The sequence below is a fragment of the Salvia hispanica genome, chromosome 2 (assembly GCF_029641045.1).
Source record: "Salvia hispanica isolate PSC_SH4W2 chromosome 2, Shi_PSC_v1, whole genome shotgun sequence".
NCBI lineage: Eukaryota > Viridiplantae > Streptophyta > Magnoliopsida > Lamiales > Lamiaceae > Salvia > Salvia hispanica.
The window spans coordinates 12,636,151-12,652,849 of NC_142693.1; the positions used below are offsets into that span (position 1 = coordinate 12,636,151).

At 35.7% G+C, this 16,699-nt stretch overlaps 1 protein-coding gene and 1 long non-coding RNA gene across 3 annotated transcripts; both read right to left on the reverse strand.

Annotated features, from left to right (window-relative positions):
- Positions 1–7,666: 7,666 nt before the first annotated feature.
- On the reverse strand, positions 7,667–9,377 carry LOC125201266 (uncharacterized). The gene is made up of 2 exons (XR_007172858.2): positions 8,180–9,377; positions 7,667–7,932 (listed from the first exon to the last, which is right to left on the reverse strand). It is a non-coding gene; the product is annotated as an uncharacterized LOC125201266 (long non-coding RNA).
- Positions 9,378–11,588: 2,211 nt separating this feature from the next.
- On the reverse strand, positions 11,589–14,380 carry LOC148931594 (protein FAR1-RELATED SEQUENCE 5-like). Of its 2 annotated transcripts, none has more exons than XR_016134860.1 (2): positions 14,317–14,380; positions 11,589–11,762 (listed from the first exon to the last, which is right to left on the reverse strand). XR_016134860.1 is itself a non-coding variant. In XM_089063412.1 (2 exons), exons 1-2 carry the CDS (start codon positions 12,615–12,617, stop codon positions 11,747–11,749), a joined length of 774 nt encoding a protein of 257 aa, XP_088919538.1. In that variant the 5' UTR covers positions 12,618–12,632; the 3' UTR covers positions 11,589–11,746. The 2 variants fall into 2 exon arrangements, 1 of the variants encoding a protein (XP_088919538.1); XM_089063412.1 differs by lacking the exon at positions 14,317–14,380 and adding an exon at positions 11,860–12,632.
- Between the last annotated feature and the right edge of the window lie 2,319 nt (positions 14,381–16,699).

Sequence of the window (16,699 nt, forward strand, 5' to 3'; positions counted from 1 at the left end):
GGTTAACCGTCGGTTCGAAACCGGCGGTTAAGCGGTTAAGCGGTTAACCGGGAATATGTAGCTGTCGCCGGTAGGTTCCTAGGGTTGCAGGCGTAGGGCTGAAAAAGGCCGGAAAACCGTCGGTTTGTGTCGGAAAACCGGCGGTTTCTGACACAAAACCGCCGGTTCCCGACGATTCAGGGCTAGGTTCAGGCGTAGGCGTCTAGGGTTGCAGCGTAGGGTCTGAAAAGGTGTCGGAAACCGCCGGTTTTCTGACACAAACCGGCGGTTTTCGACCATTTTCAAATTTGAAATTCAATTCTTTTTTTTTTTTTTTTAATATCATATTTTTCTCCCATATTTTATCTATAAATACTCCTTTCTTCATCACTTCTACTCTTCCCATTCTTGTGTTAACAAGTATTTCTCTCTCAATCTCCAATTCTCTATTTTCTACCTCATTCTCTCAATTTACTCTCTACTTGTTTACTTAAGTTGTACTTGTATTGTTGTATTTTGTAACTTTTAATTGTATTGTAGAAATTTACATTCAAAGTTTCAAATCAATAAAATTGCAATTCTTTATCGTTATCGTTATCAATTCTCTTTGGATTTTACTATAGAATTGCAATAAAAGTTATAACTCTAAGATTTAAAAAAAAAAAAAAAAAAGAACCGGAACCGAACCGGAACCGCCGGAACCGGTGAAAAACCGGTGGTTATTAACCGGAACCGGAACCGGCGGTTAAACCGGAACCGGATAACCGGTATCCGGGCCGGTTACGGTTCAAGCTTTCGACGAACCGGAACCGCCGGTTCCAAACCGGAACCGGCAGTTTTCGAACCGTGGCCACCTCTACTCATGGTTACTCATTATTATATCTAAACTCTTATGGATGGCTTATGGTTCCACATTATTTTCTCTCTCTCGTAGCTTAGATATTCTATATTTGTGACCATATTTTTTTTTATACTACTGATTTCATAATGCTGCTTCGTAAATAACTTCAAACATATACTACATAGTAGATTTTAATTATAAATACTAACTCATTATTTAACTTTGTTCAATTAGACCTTGCATTATTGAGAGATTAATTTCTATTGATTTGCAGGAGTGATTTTTGTATTTAATTAGTTGTCCCTCTCTCTCTCGGTACTTACAAAATTAATAATTTCAAATATATATTATACATTATAGGTTTTACATATGAATACTAATATATTATTGATCTTTGTTCAGGTATTAATTGCATTGGAAACAACATCAAATATGAATCTCTCTCTATCTGTTGGAAACTGCATAAAATATGAATTTCTCTGTCCCCCTCTCTCAGTAGTCTCTCTCGTTCTCTCTCTCTCATTCTCCTATATCTCTTGTTTTTAATCTTGTAAAATTGTGATTTCTACTCACCTTTATATTATTTTTAATGTTAAGGTATTAACTGAAATAGAAACACCTAAAAGATAGAATCTGATATTTGGAATAATATAATAGATTTATGTATTGGAATAGAATAGGAGTAATATTATTTAATAGAATAGATTTATCTATTGGAATAGAATAGGAGTAATATTGTTTTATAAAACCTATCCAGCCTAAGACAAATAGGCTGCATCATGCACGCCACAATTTTCGAACATGGCCAAAAGCAGCTAAAATGTAAAGCATCTACAATGTGTAACATAAAAGGCTATAAATGTCACACCTCAACCCTTATGACATATGTACTTACTATAAATAAATTCAAATATTCAAAAACACACATTATACAATTTAAAAAATCAACATTTATCAAGTACATATTTCAAAACATTATAAACCGTAGTGGGACCCTCTCACTACTCTATATACTATACATTTATCTACATACAAAAATGATGAGGAAGAGAAGTTGTCAAAATGCGCCAGCCGCCGACCCTTATAATAACTGTAACTCACATCAACCCACGCATCATTGATATCTTATTCCTGAAAAATATTAGTGGTTTATATGAGCCACAACTCAGTATATATAAACCTTACCTTTAATTTCACACACAAATATCAAACACATTCTTTCACCAACATATATCACTAGAAGTAATAAATATCATAAACAATTTCACATTCATATGCATATGCCTCTCCGTTCTTTTCATTATTCTGTGACAAATCAAGCCTGATATCTGCCCGGGATTTCCATTGTATACGACCCGAAGGTCCCTTTTCATTATTTGACCTTTCCACGAAGGCCCCTCTTTGCATTTTGACCTTTCCACGAAGGCCCCTCTTTGCATATTTTCTTTGACCCGTAGAACCCAAGGCAAGGCTGTCACATATTTTCTTTAATCCCATGATTCAAGTAATTCTAATTCCATATAAAAACATATCAAAAGCACCACTCACATATCTCTTGCAACAATCACATATCCATATTATATTCCACCATCAATATCAAATAACACATTACCATTTTAATCTCACATCATATAATTCAAATATTCACTCTAATTTAACACATAGCAATTAATCACATAAAATATGTAAAATTAAAAGTGTGATTTATACACACCTGATTACGACATGCTACTATTTAATCATGTTCTTAATTTCGTCTCCTTCTCTATAACTCTCGATCTTTGCTCTTTTCAACCTACATGCTCTCGGTGAACTTTCTAATTAATATCTAACTCTCTGTTTTCTTTTCCCTCTTTTTATAGTCGGCCAGCCAATTAATATAAGGGTTTTTGGCTTTTTAAACCAAAACCTTCTCCGAATTCCGGTTTTTTCCATTAACTATGAAATTTATTTTAAAAATCACGAACTTTCATTTCGTTAGGATTTTCTCAACCCGATCCGAATAGCACATTTCCGACCCGAATAGCATAATTCAAAATGTTAAAGTTGTGTATTGTTTATTCAAAAGTTGTCATTTGTTATGTAATAATTGTGACTGTATGTATTACTGTGCCAAATAGGATCCAAGTAATCAATTTAGTGACAAATAGGATTAAAACTGACATATAGACAACCCGGGTTTCGTCGTTGATCCGCCGAGGAAAAATCCTAACGAAATGAAAGTTCGTGGTTTTAAAAATAAATCTCATAGTTCATGGGAAAAACCAGAATTCGGGAAAAGGTTTTGATTTAAAAAGCCAAAAACCCTTAATATAATGTGGTTTCCAAAATGATATTAAGAACACTTGTCATTTCTTTTATCTAAAAGTTACACGTTATATGCCTATATATTTGACACCTTTCCTTTTATGTAAAAGAAGCCTATATAGTTGACACCTTTCCTCTAATTTTATTTTCTTTTAATGTATGCATATGTATTTACATAATCACTGTAGTGGTGTAGTAATTAATAATAGGAACAATATTTATATTCCTATTCCATACGTACACATTAACATATTATCATACTATATTTTATTTTTCTTAAAGCTCAACTACATATATTCCCATGCACACTTTTATACCTTTTTAATATTTATGTAACATATATAAATGTATAAATATCACATATATAATATTTATTATACAACTAATAATATAAATATGCAATGATAAAGAAAAAAAATATATCAATATGCAAAATGATGCATGTTTTGGATTAGGGATGTCACAACAAAAATTTAAAAAAAAAAAAAACAGCTTTATTTTCCTGCCAAAACAGTGCCACGTGGCAGTCCAAAAAATTGCACCATTATATTTGTATACTAAGGGCTACTAGTAATCTAACTGTTGATGAGCAAATTGTTATTTTCTTGTACATTCTAGCACATTATCAAAAGAATAGTACAATAAAAACTAATTTCATGCAGTTAGGAGAAACAATTAGTAGTTATTTCAAGCTCGTACTAAATGCAGTTCTTAGCCTTCATGATCATTTACTAAAAGCTCATTCCCTTGTAACCGAGAATTTCTCTGATGTAAAATGAAAATATTTTATTGTAGCATAAAAACACCTTGTATTAGTTTTTTATTTTTTATATATTTTGTGTTGTTTTATATACATAAATCTTGAATATTGATCGAATTAAAATTGTAGAATCGCATAGAAGCTCCGGATGGTACCCACATTAAGTGAAAGTATCTGAGGTTAATAAACCTAGATATAAAAATAGAAAAGGTTATACTCTTACAAATGTTTTAGGAGTATGTTTACAAGATATGCAACTTATATATATATATACTTGCAGGCAGTGGCAGAGCCAGAATTTTAACGGTGGGGGGTCCAAATTACCATTAAAATTTATTGAGTGTGTTCAGTGCTAACGAAATGGAAACAACTCGAACATAAAAAATATAAAAAACCGCGGGTGAGAAATGAATGATGAGAAAACTAATTAGTGAATAGATTTTTTAGAACATAGCACATATTTTACTACTAATATTTTATGACATATTTTAATAGTATTTATAATTAGATTAAAGAGTTATTAACTATAATATTTTTTATTAAAGAGCATCAAATTAAAATTGATTTTATTAATATCATATTCCTTCCGTCCCCAAAGAATATGGACTTTGGACACGACACGAGTTTTAATGCAAAATTGGTAAAGTAAGAGAGAGGTAAAGAGAAAAAGTAATTAAAGTATTGTTAGTGGGAAATATGTCATACCACATTATAGAGAAAAGAGTTTCTAAAATTGGAAAGTGCATATTTTGTGGGACGGATAGAGTATTATTTAACAATATTTATGAAATCAAAGAATTATTTTATCTTCTTGAATTATAAAAACCATTCTTTTATGATTATAAAATAAAATGATATATTTACAAAATTACTAGTGAAAAAATCAATAAAAGTTACTAATGTGAAAAAATCCATAAGACATAAACAAATAGAAGAAAAAAAGACATAAACAAATAGAAGAAAAAAAAGACAAAAATGAATCAGAAACCATTCTTTTATGATTATAAAATAAAATGATATATTTACAAAATTACTAGTGAAAGAATCAATAAAAGTTACTATTGTGAAAAAACCCATTAGACATAAACAAATAGAAGAAAAAAAGACAAAAATGAAACAGAAGCATCAGGTAGGATTCGAACTTGGTAGCTCCCAGTCAAGTGACCAAATATCAATCAATCTGCACTAACACTTCTTGTGGTAAATGATAATTACATATATTATATATAGTAGTTATTGAAATGGGTGAGGGGCCCAGGGCCCCCCCTGGTCCCATCGTGCCTCCGCCCCTGCTTGCAGGTTGGGAAGCTCTACGGCAGATGGTAGAGTGCGAGATGCTTTAAATAGAAGAAATGAATTACTAATACAAGATGGTACATAAACTATATGATTTTAATAATTCCGTTTAATTGACATGAATAACATAATAAATTTTCAAAAATTAGGTTACTACTCCCTCCGTTCCATAGTAGTGGTGACATTTCTTTACGGCGCGGAGATTAAGAAAAAATATATTAAGTGTGTTAAGTAAAGAAAGAATAAAGTAGGAAATGAAAAAGATAGAGAGAGAAAGAGAAGATAAAGTAAGCGAGAGTAAGGTAAGTGAGAAAAAATGTGTTGACTTTTACTGAAAAGGAAAATGATTCTACTACTATGAAACATACCAAAATGGCAAAATGACTCCATTACTATGGAACAGAGGGAGTACTATTTAGTTGATGCGGCCTACACGAACAGTAAAGGCTTTCTTGCTCCTTTAGAGGTCAGCGGTATTATCTTAGTGAATGGGGGAATGGACGTCAACCAACAACTCCAGGAGATTTTTTTAATCTGAAGCACGCATCTGCCATAAATGTTATTGAGATGTTGATAATTCTCATTTTAGGCCTTGGTAAGTGGCCAGGATAACGTGCTTAATTGGATATTATCTGCAAAAATTGTAACATCCCACTTTTTCGAACCCTAATTTTTGAGACGTGAAAATTTTTGGCATTAAATGCTTTTAATGCTATGATATTTGCGGATTAAATGATGAGTGATTTATTGCAATATTCTTTGTGACCTCATTGCGATATGGAGTTGAGTTTGAGTTGAATAGTCAAACTTGTTGAATATGTGACGTGGCTATTGAATAGTCAATATTGTGGAAAATATGATGTGGCCGTGGAATGGTCAAAGTCGTTGGAAAATGTGTAGTGGAGGTGGAATTCGAATATGTGAATATTTTGATGCGGGGAAAATAATATTGTGGTGAATTATTTTCCTAAGGGATGAGTGAGAATTTAATAGGAGCATTATTTAATTAAGTGGAATTTTCGACCCCTCCTATTTATTGGAAAGAAATCCTATTTTTCTTGGATTTAATTATTGCTTGGGATAATTATCCAAATTAAATCCAAAGTCCGATTATTCCTTAATTGTTCCATGAAATTTTCGGCTCTTATGTTGTTTCTAAAGGAGATTTTCGAAATCTCCTATATTATGGGAGAAGGGATTATTTTATTCTATTACTTGATCCCTTGTTTATTCTCTTCCATAAATAAATTCAAATATCCTAGCATATCTTGCCATATCTAAGAAGATCTTGCCATATCCTAATTAAATTAGGATTTTAATTAATTCCTTGTGGAGGGAAGTGAAATTCACGCCACTTTCTACTATTTATTGGGAGAATAATTATTTTTCTGTTCCGTGATATTTTATTCTACTCCGTAAAATATCCAAATAAAATCATAGGCTAAATAAATAGCCTAGAATTCGAATTTCCCTTATTTTTCTCCCAAAACTAACGCCACTTCTCCCCACCAAATCTTCTCAAATCTTTAATTTATTTAATTAAAGATATTATGCCTTGCACTCTATAAATACATGAGAAACCCTAACCCTAAAAATCAAAATACACGCCTACTCCCTCTCTTGAAAATCACGCCTCCCACTTCCCCCACTCTCTCAAATTGTTCTTCTACATTCTCCATTATTTCTTCATCTTGTGTGAAGAATTGAAGCTGAAATTCAAGAATTTGTTGAAGAATCAAGATCCTACTTGTTTCCTACCGATTGTTCTATTGAAAATGTATTTTTATTTTGATCTTCTCTTCTTCTACCGATCAATCGGTGTTCTTGAGTCCACATGCATTTAGATTGAGTGAAGGGGAAAACAATCGATGAATTTGGGATGCATATGTGTGTGTGTGACCGTGCATGTGTGTGTGTGCATGCCTCGATATGCGTGCACATGTGTTGTGCGTGTGTTGTGTGTGGGAAACACTCATGCGTGACACGATTTGATGATAAATCTGGAGTTGTTGTGCGAATAAAAACGAGATGATAATTGAAATTTGATTTTGAATGACGATATTGAAAATAATCGATGGGAAGAAGGGAAACGTGAGAACATGCATGATTTTGATCAATGATTGAGACTTACTTGCGATAAGCATAAATTAAAGGTGATAGCTCGCGTTCTCGGTGTGATAACAAGAAGAAGAACGTGCTTGAAATCTAGGAATCGAGGTGGGCTTTATTCTTAAACTCTCTCTTATGTTGCAAATATATGAAAGTGGAGCGATAAGGGTGGATTAAACTGTTATGCCATGCCTGTGATCATTTTGGTTATTGTGTGTGCCTGATGTCTAGTTTGCGAGTACGCTCCATTAGGCTATATAGCTATATAAACGAATTCGGGTCTGAGTAGGTGTAACATCCCGAGTTTTCGTGCGCTAGTTTTAGAGTAAAAATAAATTGACGAAAGGACGATTGGAAGAGATAAAGTTCAAGGATAAAAGTAAAAACTATGCTTGTATTAGATAGTTTTTGAGGAATAAAATACATGGATGATGGAAATAGTACATGCCTGCAAGTGTGATAAAATCAACATGCACCTATTCTACACTATCTATCCTACTTCTTTAATTCTCAAGTTTGGAAGCAAACTAAATTGGGGATAGAACCAAATGAGCTCAAGAGGAGCATCTTCTTTCTTTCCCTCTCATTCTTATTCTCGATTTTGCTCCCCTCCACAAGCTCCAAGAATGCCTCCGTGTACCTACAAAGTTTACACCAAATTGGGGGTTAGAAAGTTACACACAAGTAAAGAAGGAGGGAAGCACAAGCTAAATAAGAGATGGAGCAAGTAGGTGAATAGTGCAGCTAGAAGAGCTACAAGATAGAGCATGAGGTAAGCCAATTTTTGTCACCACTTCATCTAACATCAAAAGAGATTCAAGACAAAGAAGGCATAGGAGAAAGAGCTCCTACACAAGCCCAAAGTAGAAGATGAGTCAAACTCTCACCTCCCCGTCGATCAAGGCCGAGAAATCAGCCAAGAAGATCAGCCACAATCACCAAAACGGCAAGAATCTCACAATCATCAAGCTCGAAAGAGAAAGAGCTAGCAACCCCAAAATAGGAGCCTTTGCCTCCAAGTCTCAAACATAGATTCCAATAGCTTAGCACTATATAAACAGCCCCAATCTCCTTCTCACCCCCTCATTCTCAACACTATAATTTCACCAAATATTCAAGAGAATAGCAAGGAAGGGAGGAGGAGCAAGGAGGAGAGTTTGAGGCAGGACATCAGTTCCTTCCAAGAGGAATAATCAAAGTGAGGTAACAACCTCAACAACCATCTTCATCGCATCATGTAGATCAACCACAATAGATAGCCAATAACTTAGATTCATAGAAGCTCAATAGAATAGTCATAACAGTAGCAAGCATAAAGAACCGAACATCAACAGATGGTACCAATGCTTAGTCAAGTATGGGATACTCCTAAATCAGTAAACCACAAGTATGACAATCATAGAAACAAGACTAAGTGTACCAAAAACAATGGCAAGCTCCTTCCAGTGATTAAGTACAGCCAAGTTTCGAATCAATAAGCACTAGAGAGCCCCAAAGCTTTCGTTTTTATTGTTAGAATTTGAGTAGAAGGGGAAGGGGAGGAAGCTTAGCTTAGGCGGAGGGGCTGCCAGGCGACGAGCTAGCGTCGGCGAAGTTCGAAAATTTCCACGGAGCAGCTGCAGGCCGTGGCTGAGAGAGAGAAAAGGAGGCGATGCATCCTCTCTATTGCTGGGTTCGCCGAGGACGCCGGCGCTGGACGGAGAGCGCTCGTCGGAGAACGCTGAGGCGAGTTCGCCGGCGACGCAGGTGAGGCGCGATTCCGCCGAGGAAGAGAAGGGACGGAGAGAGAGGACGATGGAGCAGCGGCGGTGCGTGCTATGCGCTGCCGGCGACGCAGAGGAGGCGCCGACCGGAACAGCGGCGAGCACGAGAAGGAGAAGCCGCCGGGTTCTTCGATGTGATTTTAATTTAGGGATTTTGTTTTGGGATTAAGTGATGAAAAGAGAAAAGGTTGCAGAGGAAGGAAGAGAGAGCTCCGGCGACGCCGAAGATGGCGATTCGCCGGAGAGGTGGCAAGGAAGAAGGGCGTAAGCGCCGCTGCTTTGATATTCTGTGAAGAAGGGGTTTTGAGAATGAAGGTGAATTAGGAGTGAGAAGTGCCGATGGATTGAGGTGAAGGATAAAGGATTTGGGCTGCCTCTTTTAATTTTTGTATGGGCCATTTAATTGGCTAAGTGGGCTACTTGAGTATATTTGAATTAAAATAGAAGGTGGGCTGATTTTTATGAATGAAAGAAATAAGTGGAGATTATTGTTGGGCCAAGACTTAATTATGAGAAGCTGGGATTAATTTAAGATTTGATTTGGAGCATGATGAATTAATTCCCGAATAGTTTATTAAAATTTCGAAGACGGAAAATATTAAAGTTGGAGAAGCGAATGGGCCGACCGGCGTCGCCCCGCGACACCATGGGCGGCCTTAAGAGAAATTCAAAGAAAAGATTTATGAAAGGATTTTCCAAGAATCCATATTAAATGCTCAAGTAATTATTTTAAAGATAATGGAATTTCTCCGAACTTAGTGAATAAATAAATTCTACAAAGTAATGAAGCCGAGGTGGGATTTAGAAAATCCTATAAGTCGAGACAAAGATATAAGTGCTACCTAATAGGATGCATGCATTCTTCTAAGGTGAAATAGTTCAAGTACTAATTAGCGTGTTACGCTATTTATTTTCAAAGGATAAATTGCTCAAGGGAAAGTGAGGTCAAAGCAAATAATTGAATTGACGAATAAGCATACCAGGTGGGCTTTCTTTTAATATCCAGCACTATAGTGTGGATATAAAGCAAATACATTTGAAGTTATGAAAAATCATCTTTTCTCAAAATGGAGCTATGATTCTTTTTAAATTGTCGTCATGCCATAAAATGTTTTGTTTTGATGATTGTCATGGATTCTCATGGATTGTCACGGAATGGATTGTTATGGATTCTCACGGATTGTCATGGAATGGGTTGTCATGGATTTTCAATGAATGATGAATGATGAACGATGAACGATGAACGATGAACGATGAATGATGAATGATGAATGAATGGAATGGATTTATGAATGAATGATGAATGATGAAAGAACCTAGTTTGTCAGAATTGTTATGCTGGGCGTCGTTATAGAGCGACAATTATGAGCGCCTATAACACGTCAGCAGCTCTCTCTTTATTTATTTTTTAATATGACTAATTTCCTTTAATTAATGCTGACTTTATCGTCTCTTATTCTTATCATCCCTCTCTCAAACTCTCTCTCTCTTTCTTTAGCCCTCACAAATGGCTCTTCCCCCCCCCCCCCCCCAACACACACACTCTCTCCCCCCTCAAATCCTCACCAATACGATTTAATTATGGTTTCATAATTTGCACATCTAGCAGATGAGATGAGTTTCTCCAATCTCCTCTCTCTACCTCTCTCCCTCTTCACCGTCTTCGTCTAAGTGACTGGAGAAAGGACACTGCGTACGGCGATCGACGGTCGTTCTTCATGTTTTTTATCTTTTCTCTTTCGATGTGATGGTGGTGTTGCAGATCTGGTAGGCATGATCCCGATAGAGATGATTGGATCAGAATTGCATCGACTGTGCAACTTAGAATGTAATTGTGGAATTGTGAGGTTTGATTTCTTATTTTATATAATTTATTTTAGTGTGATTTTCTTTTTGATGTTATGCATAAATTCTAGTTTTTTCGATTAAGATGATCTTTTGGCTTCGACAATCATTTGTACTTGTAGGATTTCGGCAATATAAAATTAAATATTTTGCACGAAATAATGAGGGGAGTTCCAGAAATTGATGGAAAGGAAGGAGGCAGTGTATTTGTGTTTGTGTAATTTCTCAGGAGCATATCTTGCAAAATGAAAGAAGACTGATGAGGCATTGTTTCACTAGTTAAAATACACAATGAAATGAATCAAAGAGGTTGAATACGAAGTTAAAATAAGCATCAAGAGTTGCGTAAGCACCCTCAAGCCTCATCTTGACCAATGCTTTCGTACATCATTTGCACTATTTCAACCGGAAAAGAAAAGCCAAAGGTATTACCACGCAGTATCATAAACTGAAGGCTGAATTGCAAGAACATCAAATAGCATGTTGTCAATACTACGAAAGGATTAATAGATGACAGTGTCTCTACCTGCCCAAATACAATCATCCTTTATGCAACAGCCTCGGTTGAATTCCCCTCCAGCCACATTGGAATGAAATATAAAATGATAATATTATACAAAAAAATTGAAGGAAAAAAATCCCAAGGAACTTAACTGTAGAAATTTTAGATGCAGCTTTAAAAATATGAAATTCAATGTACTCTAATAAAATCAATTTCAATAAAGTAGAACCATCAAAAGATTAGGATAAAATACTACGAACAATTCAAAAACAATGTCTAAGATACTTCCACTAGCTATGAATATCAGTCCTTGCCATTTGTATTATTGACTGTTGTCATGATGATCATCTTGCAACTGATCTGAAAATAAAAATAGAGAAAATATAGTGAATTTAAATGCATTGGTTGCTAAAATAATTATAAATCTAAATGATAAAATCATCAATTATTCACATACTCATCATGCAATTTTGGACAATTACGTTTGTCATGAGATACTCCACCACACCCACGACATGCCCTAGGCTTCAAAGTTGGCTTCTCTTTTGATGATAACATTCGCTTACCACATCCCTTTGTTCTTATCTCATTAGGATCACCAATATTTCTGGTTCCAACCAAGCTCTTCCTAGTTTGACTTTCTTGTGCAGTCATTGGACTAATACTCATCTCTTTGATTTTGCCATATATGTAATCAAGTTCTTTATCCAAAAAGTTCGTCCTCTCATCCGTCAAAGATGCATAATCAATCAATGTTGATGCCTTATATGATAACTTGGAGCGCCGTGACATCAAAAAACGTGTTGGATCATCATTGGCGTTTTCATCCTCCATTGAACAAACAATGCCAATCTTTGCTTCTCGTGTCCATCGCTTGAGTATATACTTGTCAGGAAGTTCAAATATTTGGCTAATGCGAAAGAAAGCTAGCATGTGTCTACACGGAATACCATCAAACTCGAATTTTCTACAATTACATGATATATAGTCTCTCCGTCTATCATGCATGAGTAGTCTTGGCTTTGAGGATGAACAACCTTGGAAAGTCGTCACATTGTAAATCACAATATCATCTCTTATGGAGGCTTGTTGCACAGAGTAACCATGACTTCGACTCATTTCATCTAGAAACTCTATCCATTTTTTTTTCGTGTACACTTTAACCATTTGAGTTTCCATCGGCCAATTTGTTTTTATTTTGGGATGCTCATTCATATCAATATGGTCTGCAACTAACTCATTATGCCTTTGGCATCAATGAGTTTTTATGGGAGACATACTTTTTAAAAAATGAATGTGAACTCTCGGATTTTTGACTACTCGACATCCCAGCAAAAAATACGTTACTGAAATATGTCGGAACCCACTTATGCCTTAACTCATACATCAACACTATCCAACTATTTTCCTCCAAGTTAGCACATCTAATAACATCTTTCCAGTCATGCTCAAATTCCTCTGGAGATGTAGAATTTTTTATAACATTCTTTATGCTCTGATAGTGATCTCGAAAAGTCACTGGGGAAATCTTCTCAGGAAATTTGTTCAATATATGCCACAAACAATAACGGTGCACTGTTTCAGGCAAAACTTGTGCAAGTGCTTTCGTCATAGCAGGATCTTGATCAGTAATAATTGATTTTGGTGCACCTGTTGGCATAGCTTCCATAAACCTATTAAGCAACCAAACATATGATTCAGTCTTCTCATCACTTAGAAATCCACAACCAAAAACTATCGTTTGATGATGATGATTAACCCCTACGAAAGGTGTAAAAATCATTCCTTACTTGTTAGTGTTATAAGTTGAATCGAATACTACGACATCACCAAATACACTATAAGCCCTTCTTGATTTATAATCCGCCCAAAAACATCTTTTGAACGTATTATCTGAATCTGAATACGTCTCATAGTCAAAGAAAAATGCTGAATTCTTCTCTTTCTCAGATGTAAAGAATTCTATCAGAGTTTCAGCATCAATCCCCTTTTGTTCATCCCTTAATTTTTTCTCAAAATTTCTAATATCTCTTTCAGTGCAACCTACACTTTCAAGCCCACCGCTCTCTATTTCCAATAGTTGCATTTGCTGACAAGTTGGTATGTTAGCTTCTGAAAGATGTTGAGTCAACACTTTCTTTGCGGCAGAAACACTACGATGTGATCGGAGTAAATGCACCTTTGAAGGAGTAGAAAGTCCATGATTATGACCCTCAGTGAAGACACTAACACACCAGCCAGGTCCATTTTGTTGCCTAACAATTGAAATCTTTGCCTTACAATCAGTTCTAACTTCACCACGAGCTCTTATCGTAGTCGGACAACCACTGGATGGTCGGTTTTTGGAACGGGCTTCATCAGTTTGGCCAGCCTTAAAACAAACAAATTGTTTCCAAACAACTTCTTTTGTTATCTTATTCCTTTTGCTATTGCTTATTCTTGCACTAAATCCAGCTTCACGTGCATATTGATTGTAGAATTCAAACGCATCATCTATTGACGTAAATTTCATTCCAATCTCTGGCTTTCGATCGTTTGCAATTTGAGGAATATATAGTTGATCGTTCATATTTTCACCCATTAAACTAAGAAAATAAATTCAAACAAATAATGTGTGTAAATAAAACGATAGAAATAATTAGCCAATACTATTATTAAGACCATGAACTAACTGAAACGTTTGCAATTATATTATTCCATCTACTACTACAACATCTAAAAATAGTGATTAGAAAAAATTAATACTCAAATATATAATAATGCAACATCTATCATCTAAATTCCTCAACAAGATATAGGGAGCATGCCAATCGTTTTAAATTAACATAGGTAATAGAACCATTGCATAAAAAGTCATATTATCACATAATCAGTTAGCAATGACATTATAGGATTAGAGGAATAAAGATATTACCTGGCTATTAGGGATGCAAATTTCAACAAAGCAATATGCAGATAACGAATAATGAAAAAGAGAGGTACAGAGCGGCACAAAATTTTGTAAAACCTAGGGAGAATTGAATAAAAGATTATATATATTTAAGGAAAATAATAAACAGAAAAGAATAAATATGTGCTGGCCTGGTTGAAAAAAGATATGCTTATAAATAAGGAATATGGCTTACGTGGGCAGGAGGCGCTCACAGGCGCTTAACTTGGTTATGCAGCACATCTTTTCTCCCTAGTCTGTAGTCGAACTTTTAGCTCACAAAAGAATTTAGTAAGCTCGGGCCTTTTAAGAAAAACCCCCGTGTGTTACTGTGATGGCTTGACAACTATATAATGTATGTTTTGTTTTCGGCACGTGTCCACTGAGTACACCAAGTACTCAGCCCTGCATGTATTTATAAATGTGCAGGTTGAACGTCAGGAGGATGGAGTGATGATCGGAGTCGATGTTGTTAAACAATCAAGTTGATCTCCCAACGGTTCGTGTCTTCATACATGAAGTCGTTTAGTAAGGACTTATTCCGCTGTGTCTTTGTAATGTGAGAATTGTAGAATCTCACCATCAACTCTGATTTATTTGAGGAGACGTTCATTCTGTTTTCAAGACCATGTAATGAAATACTCGGCTTCTATGATATCAATTGACTTGTTCTTTGTGCGAATTCTCAAGTTCCAGCCCTTTTCTTTCCACCGCTTCTTTAATCCCTCCCATTAGTCGCGGTTTACCCGCTTTCGCTATCCTTAGCAAAAATGCGGTCGTGACAGAGTGGTATCAGAGCCACAGTTTCATTCCTGCACTAAGATCCAAACTTTCCTTCAGTCAAGATCTAGACTTGTTCACTAGATCATTCCAAGTCATCGACTCGATCAACACTCCAAGACGTTCAACCAACCAAGTTGAAAGTTGAAGACATGGAATTTTAATATAGCTGAGACAAAGTGTGACAATATTTTCTAGTCAATGAAACGAAGGAACCTAGAGGAAATACGTACTTCCCTAAAGAATGTAGTTTAAGTTGGGACTATGAAGGATGAACCATAAATCCTGTAATTGCTTTCCTGAGCAACAAATTTTGGAACGAGGATAGACAAGGTTAAGCACGAAAACGTGATTCGCAGCGATACGACTTTTCACACAAGAAGAGCCGACGCCTAGTGTATAAGGGCTCAAGAGGAGCAAAAGTTGGAAAGGAAGATGAGGAGTGATGCTCTAAGAAATGAGAACAAGATAGATCTTCATTGTGGCTAAGCCACTCGAATAAATCCAAAAGAGACTGTTGATCACATCACGTTTCACGAGACCTTATAGAACGATAGATTTGAGATGTAAACGTAGCTTGAGGACGTTAGATCGCACAGTATAGTGGCTATAGTTGATGACTTCCCTAATATGGATTTTCATACATCGATTCGTTTCCTTTCGAGTACCTTCGATGAACTATAGATGTCTCCACCGCGTGAATGGAATAAACGATTTTAATCAGCAGTACTTACTTGGATTACCAGAAAATCTCTTTCTTTGAACGTCCTTGATAGAAGTGTCTTCTTGTTTGTTTAACACTCTTGATCGACCTGCGTTTTCTTTAAAAGCAAGGTGCCAAAAAAAACTCCCCTCTTTCTATGAAAATTTTGACTCAATTTCGATTCAAAGATCATAGTTAGAAATTTTCTTTCAGATACCCTGAGCTACTTGTATCGCAAATCAATGTGTCATTTCTTATCTTGGGTACATCAGATCGCTATTCACTTTCAGTTTCCACGAGCACGAGCTTTGCTCTTATATTTTTCAGGCATGCCGGTTGGCGACAACTTTTGTTACTCAGTACGAGCGATATTTTGACTTCGCAAGCCCAATCGCATTGTATTCTAAAGTTGTTTGTCTTCAGAACCTTAACGAGTGACGCATTCTTCTTGGAACTTCCGTCAACTCTGGTTGTTTTGCAAACACATGTGTGGCAAGTTCTTTCTTGCAAGAATAAAATTTTCTCCTGTTCAATTCCACTATATGATTGTTCCGTCTGGGAAATTTCTTTTGGAAAACTTGAGAATTCTCCAATATGATTCCATCTTTGCTAGCTTTGACATTATTGGAGAAAAGTCAGCACGATTTCATGGCAGTTGCCTACATTTCTATGCCCGATTCTTCTAGACCTTAACGTGGCTGAGCCATAATTCATTGTTATCAAGATCTTTTCGAATCAGAACGGTCGAATTGACCATTTCATTTGACGCCTATTATGAGAATTTAAAGTTAAATTCGTTCCAAGACATGTTTGATTTCTTTCAGGAAATTTTCGAGCTCTGTGGTTTAGCTGAAACCTCTTAACCCATGTAATCCTCCGAAGGGA

Coding starts and splice junctions, on each gene's coding strand:
- LOC148931594 (XM_089063412.1), bottom strand. CDS start 12,617: ATGAATGAGCATCCCAAAATAAAAACAAATTGGCCGATGGAAACTCAA.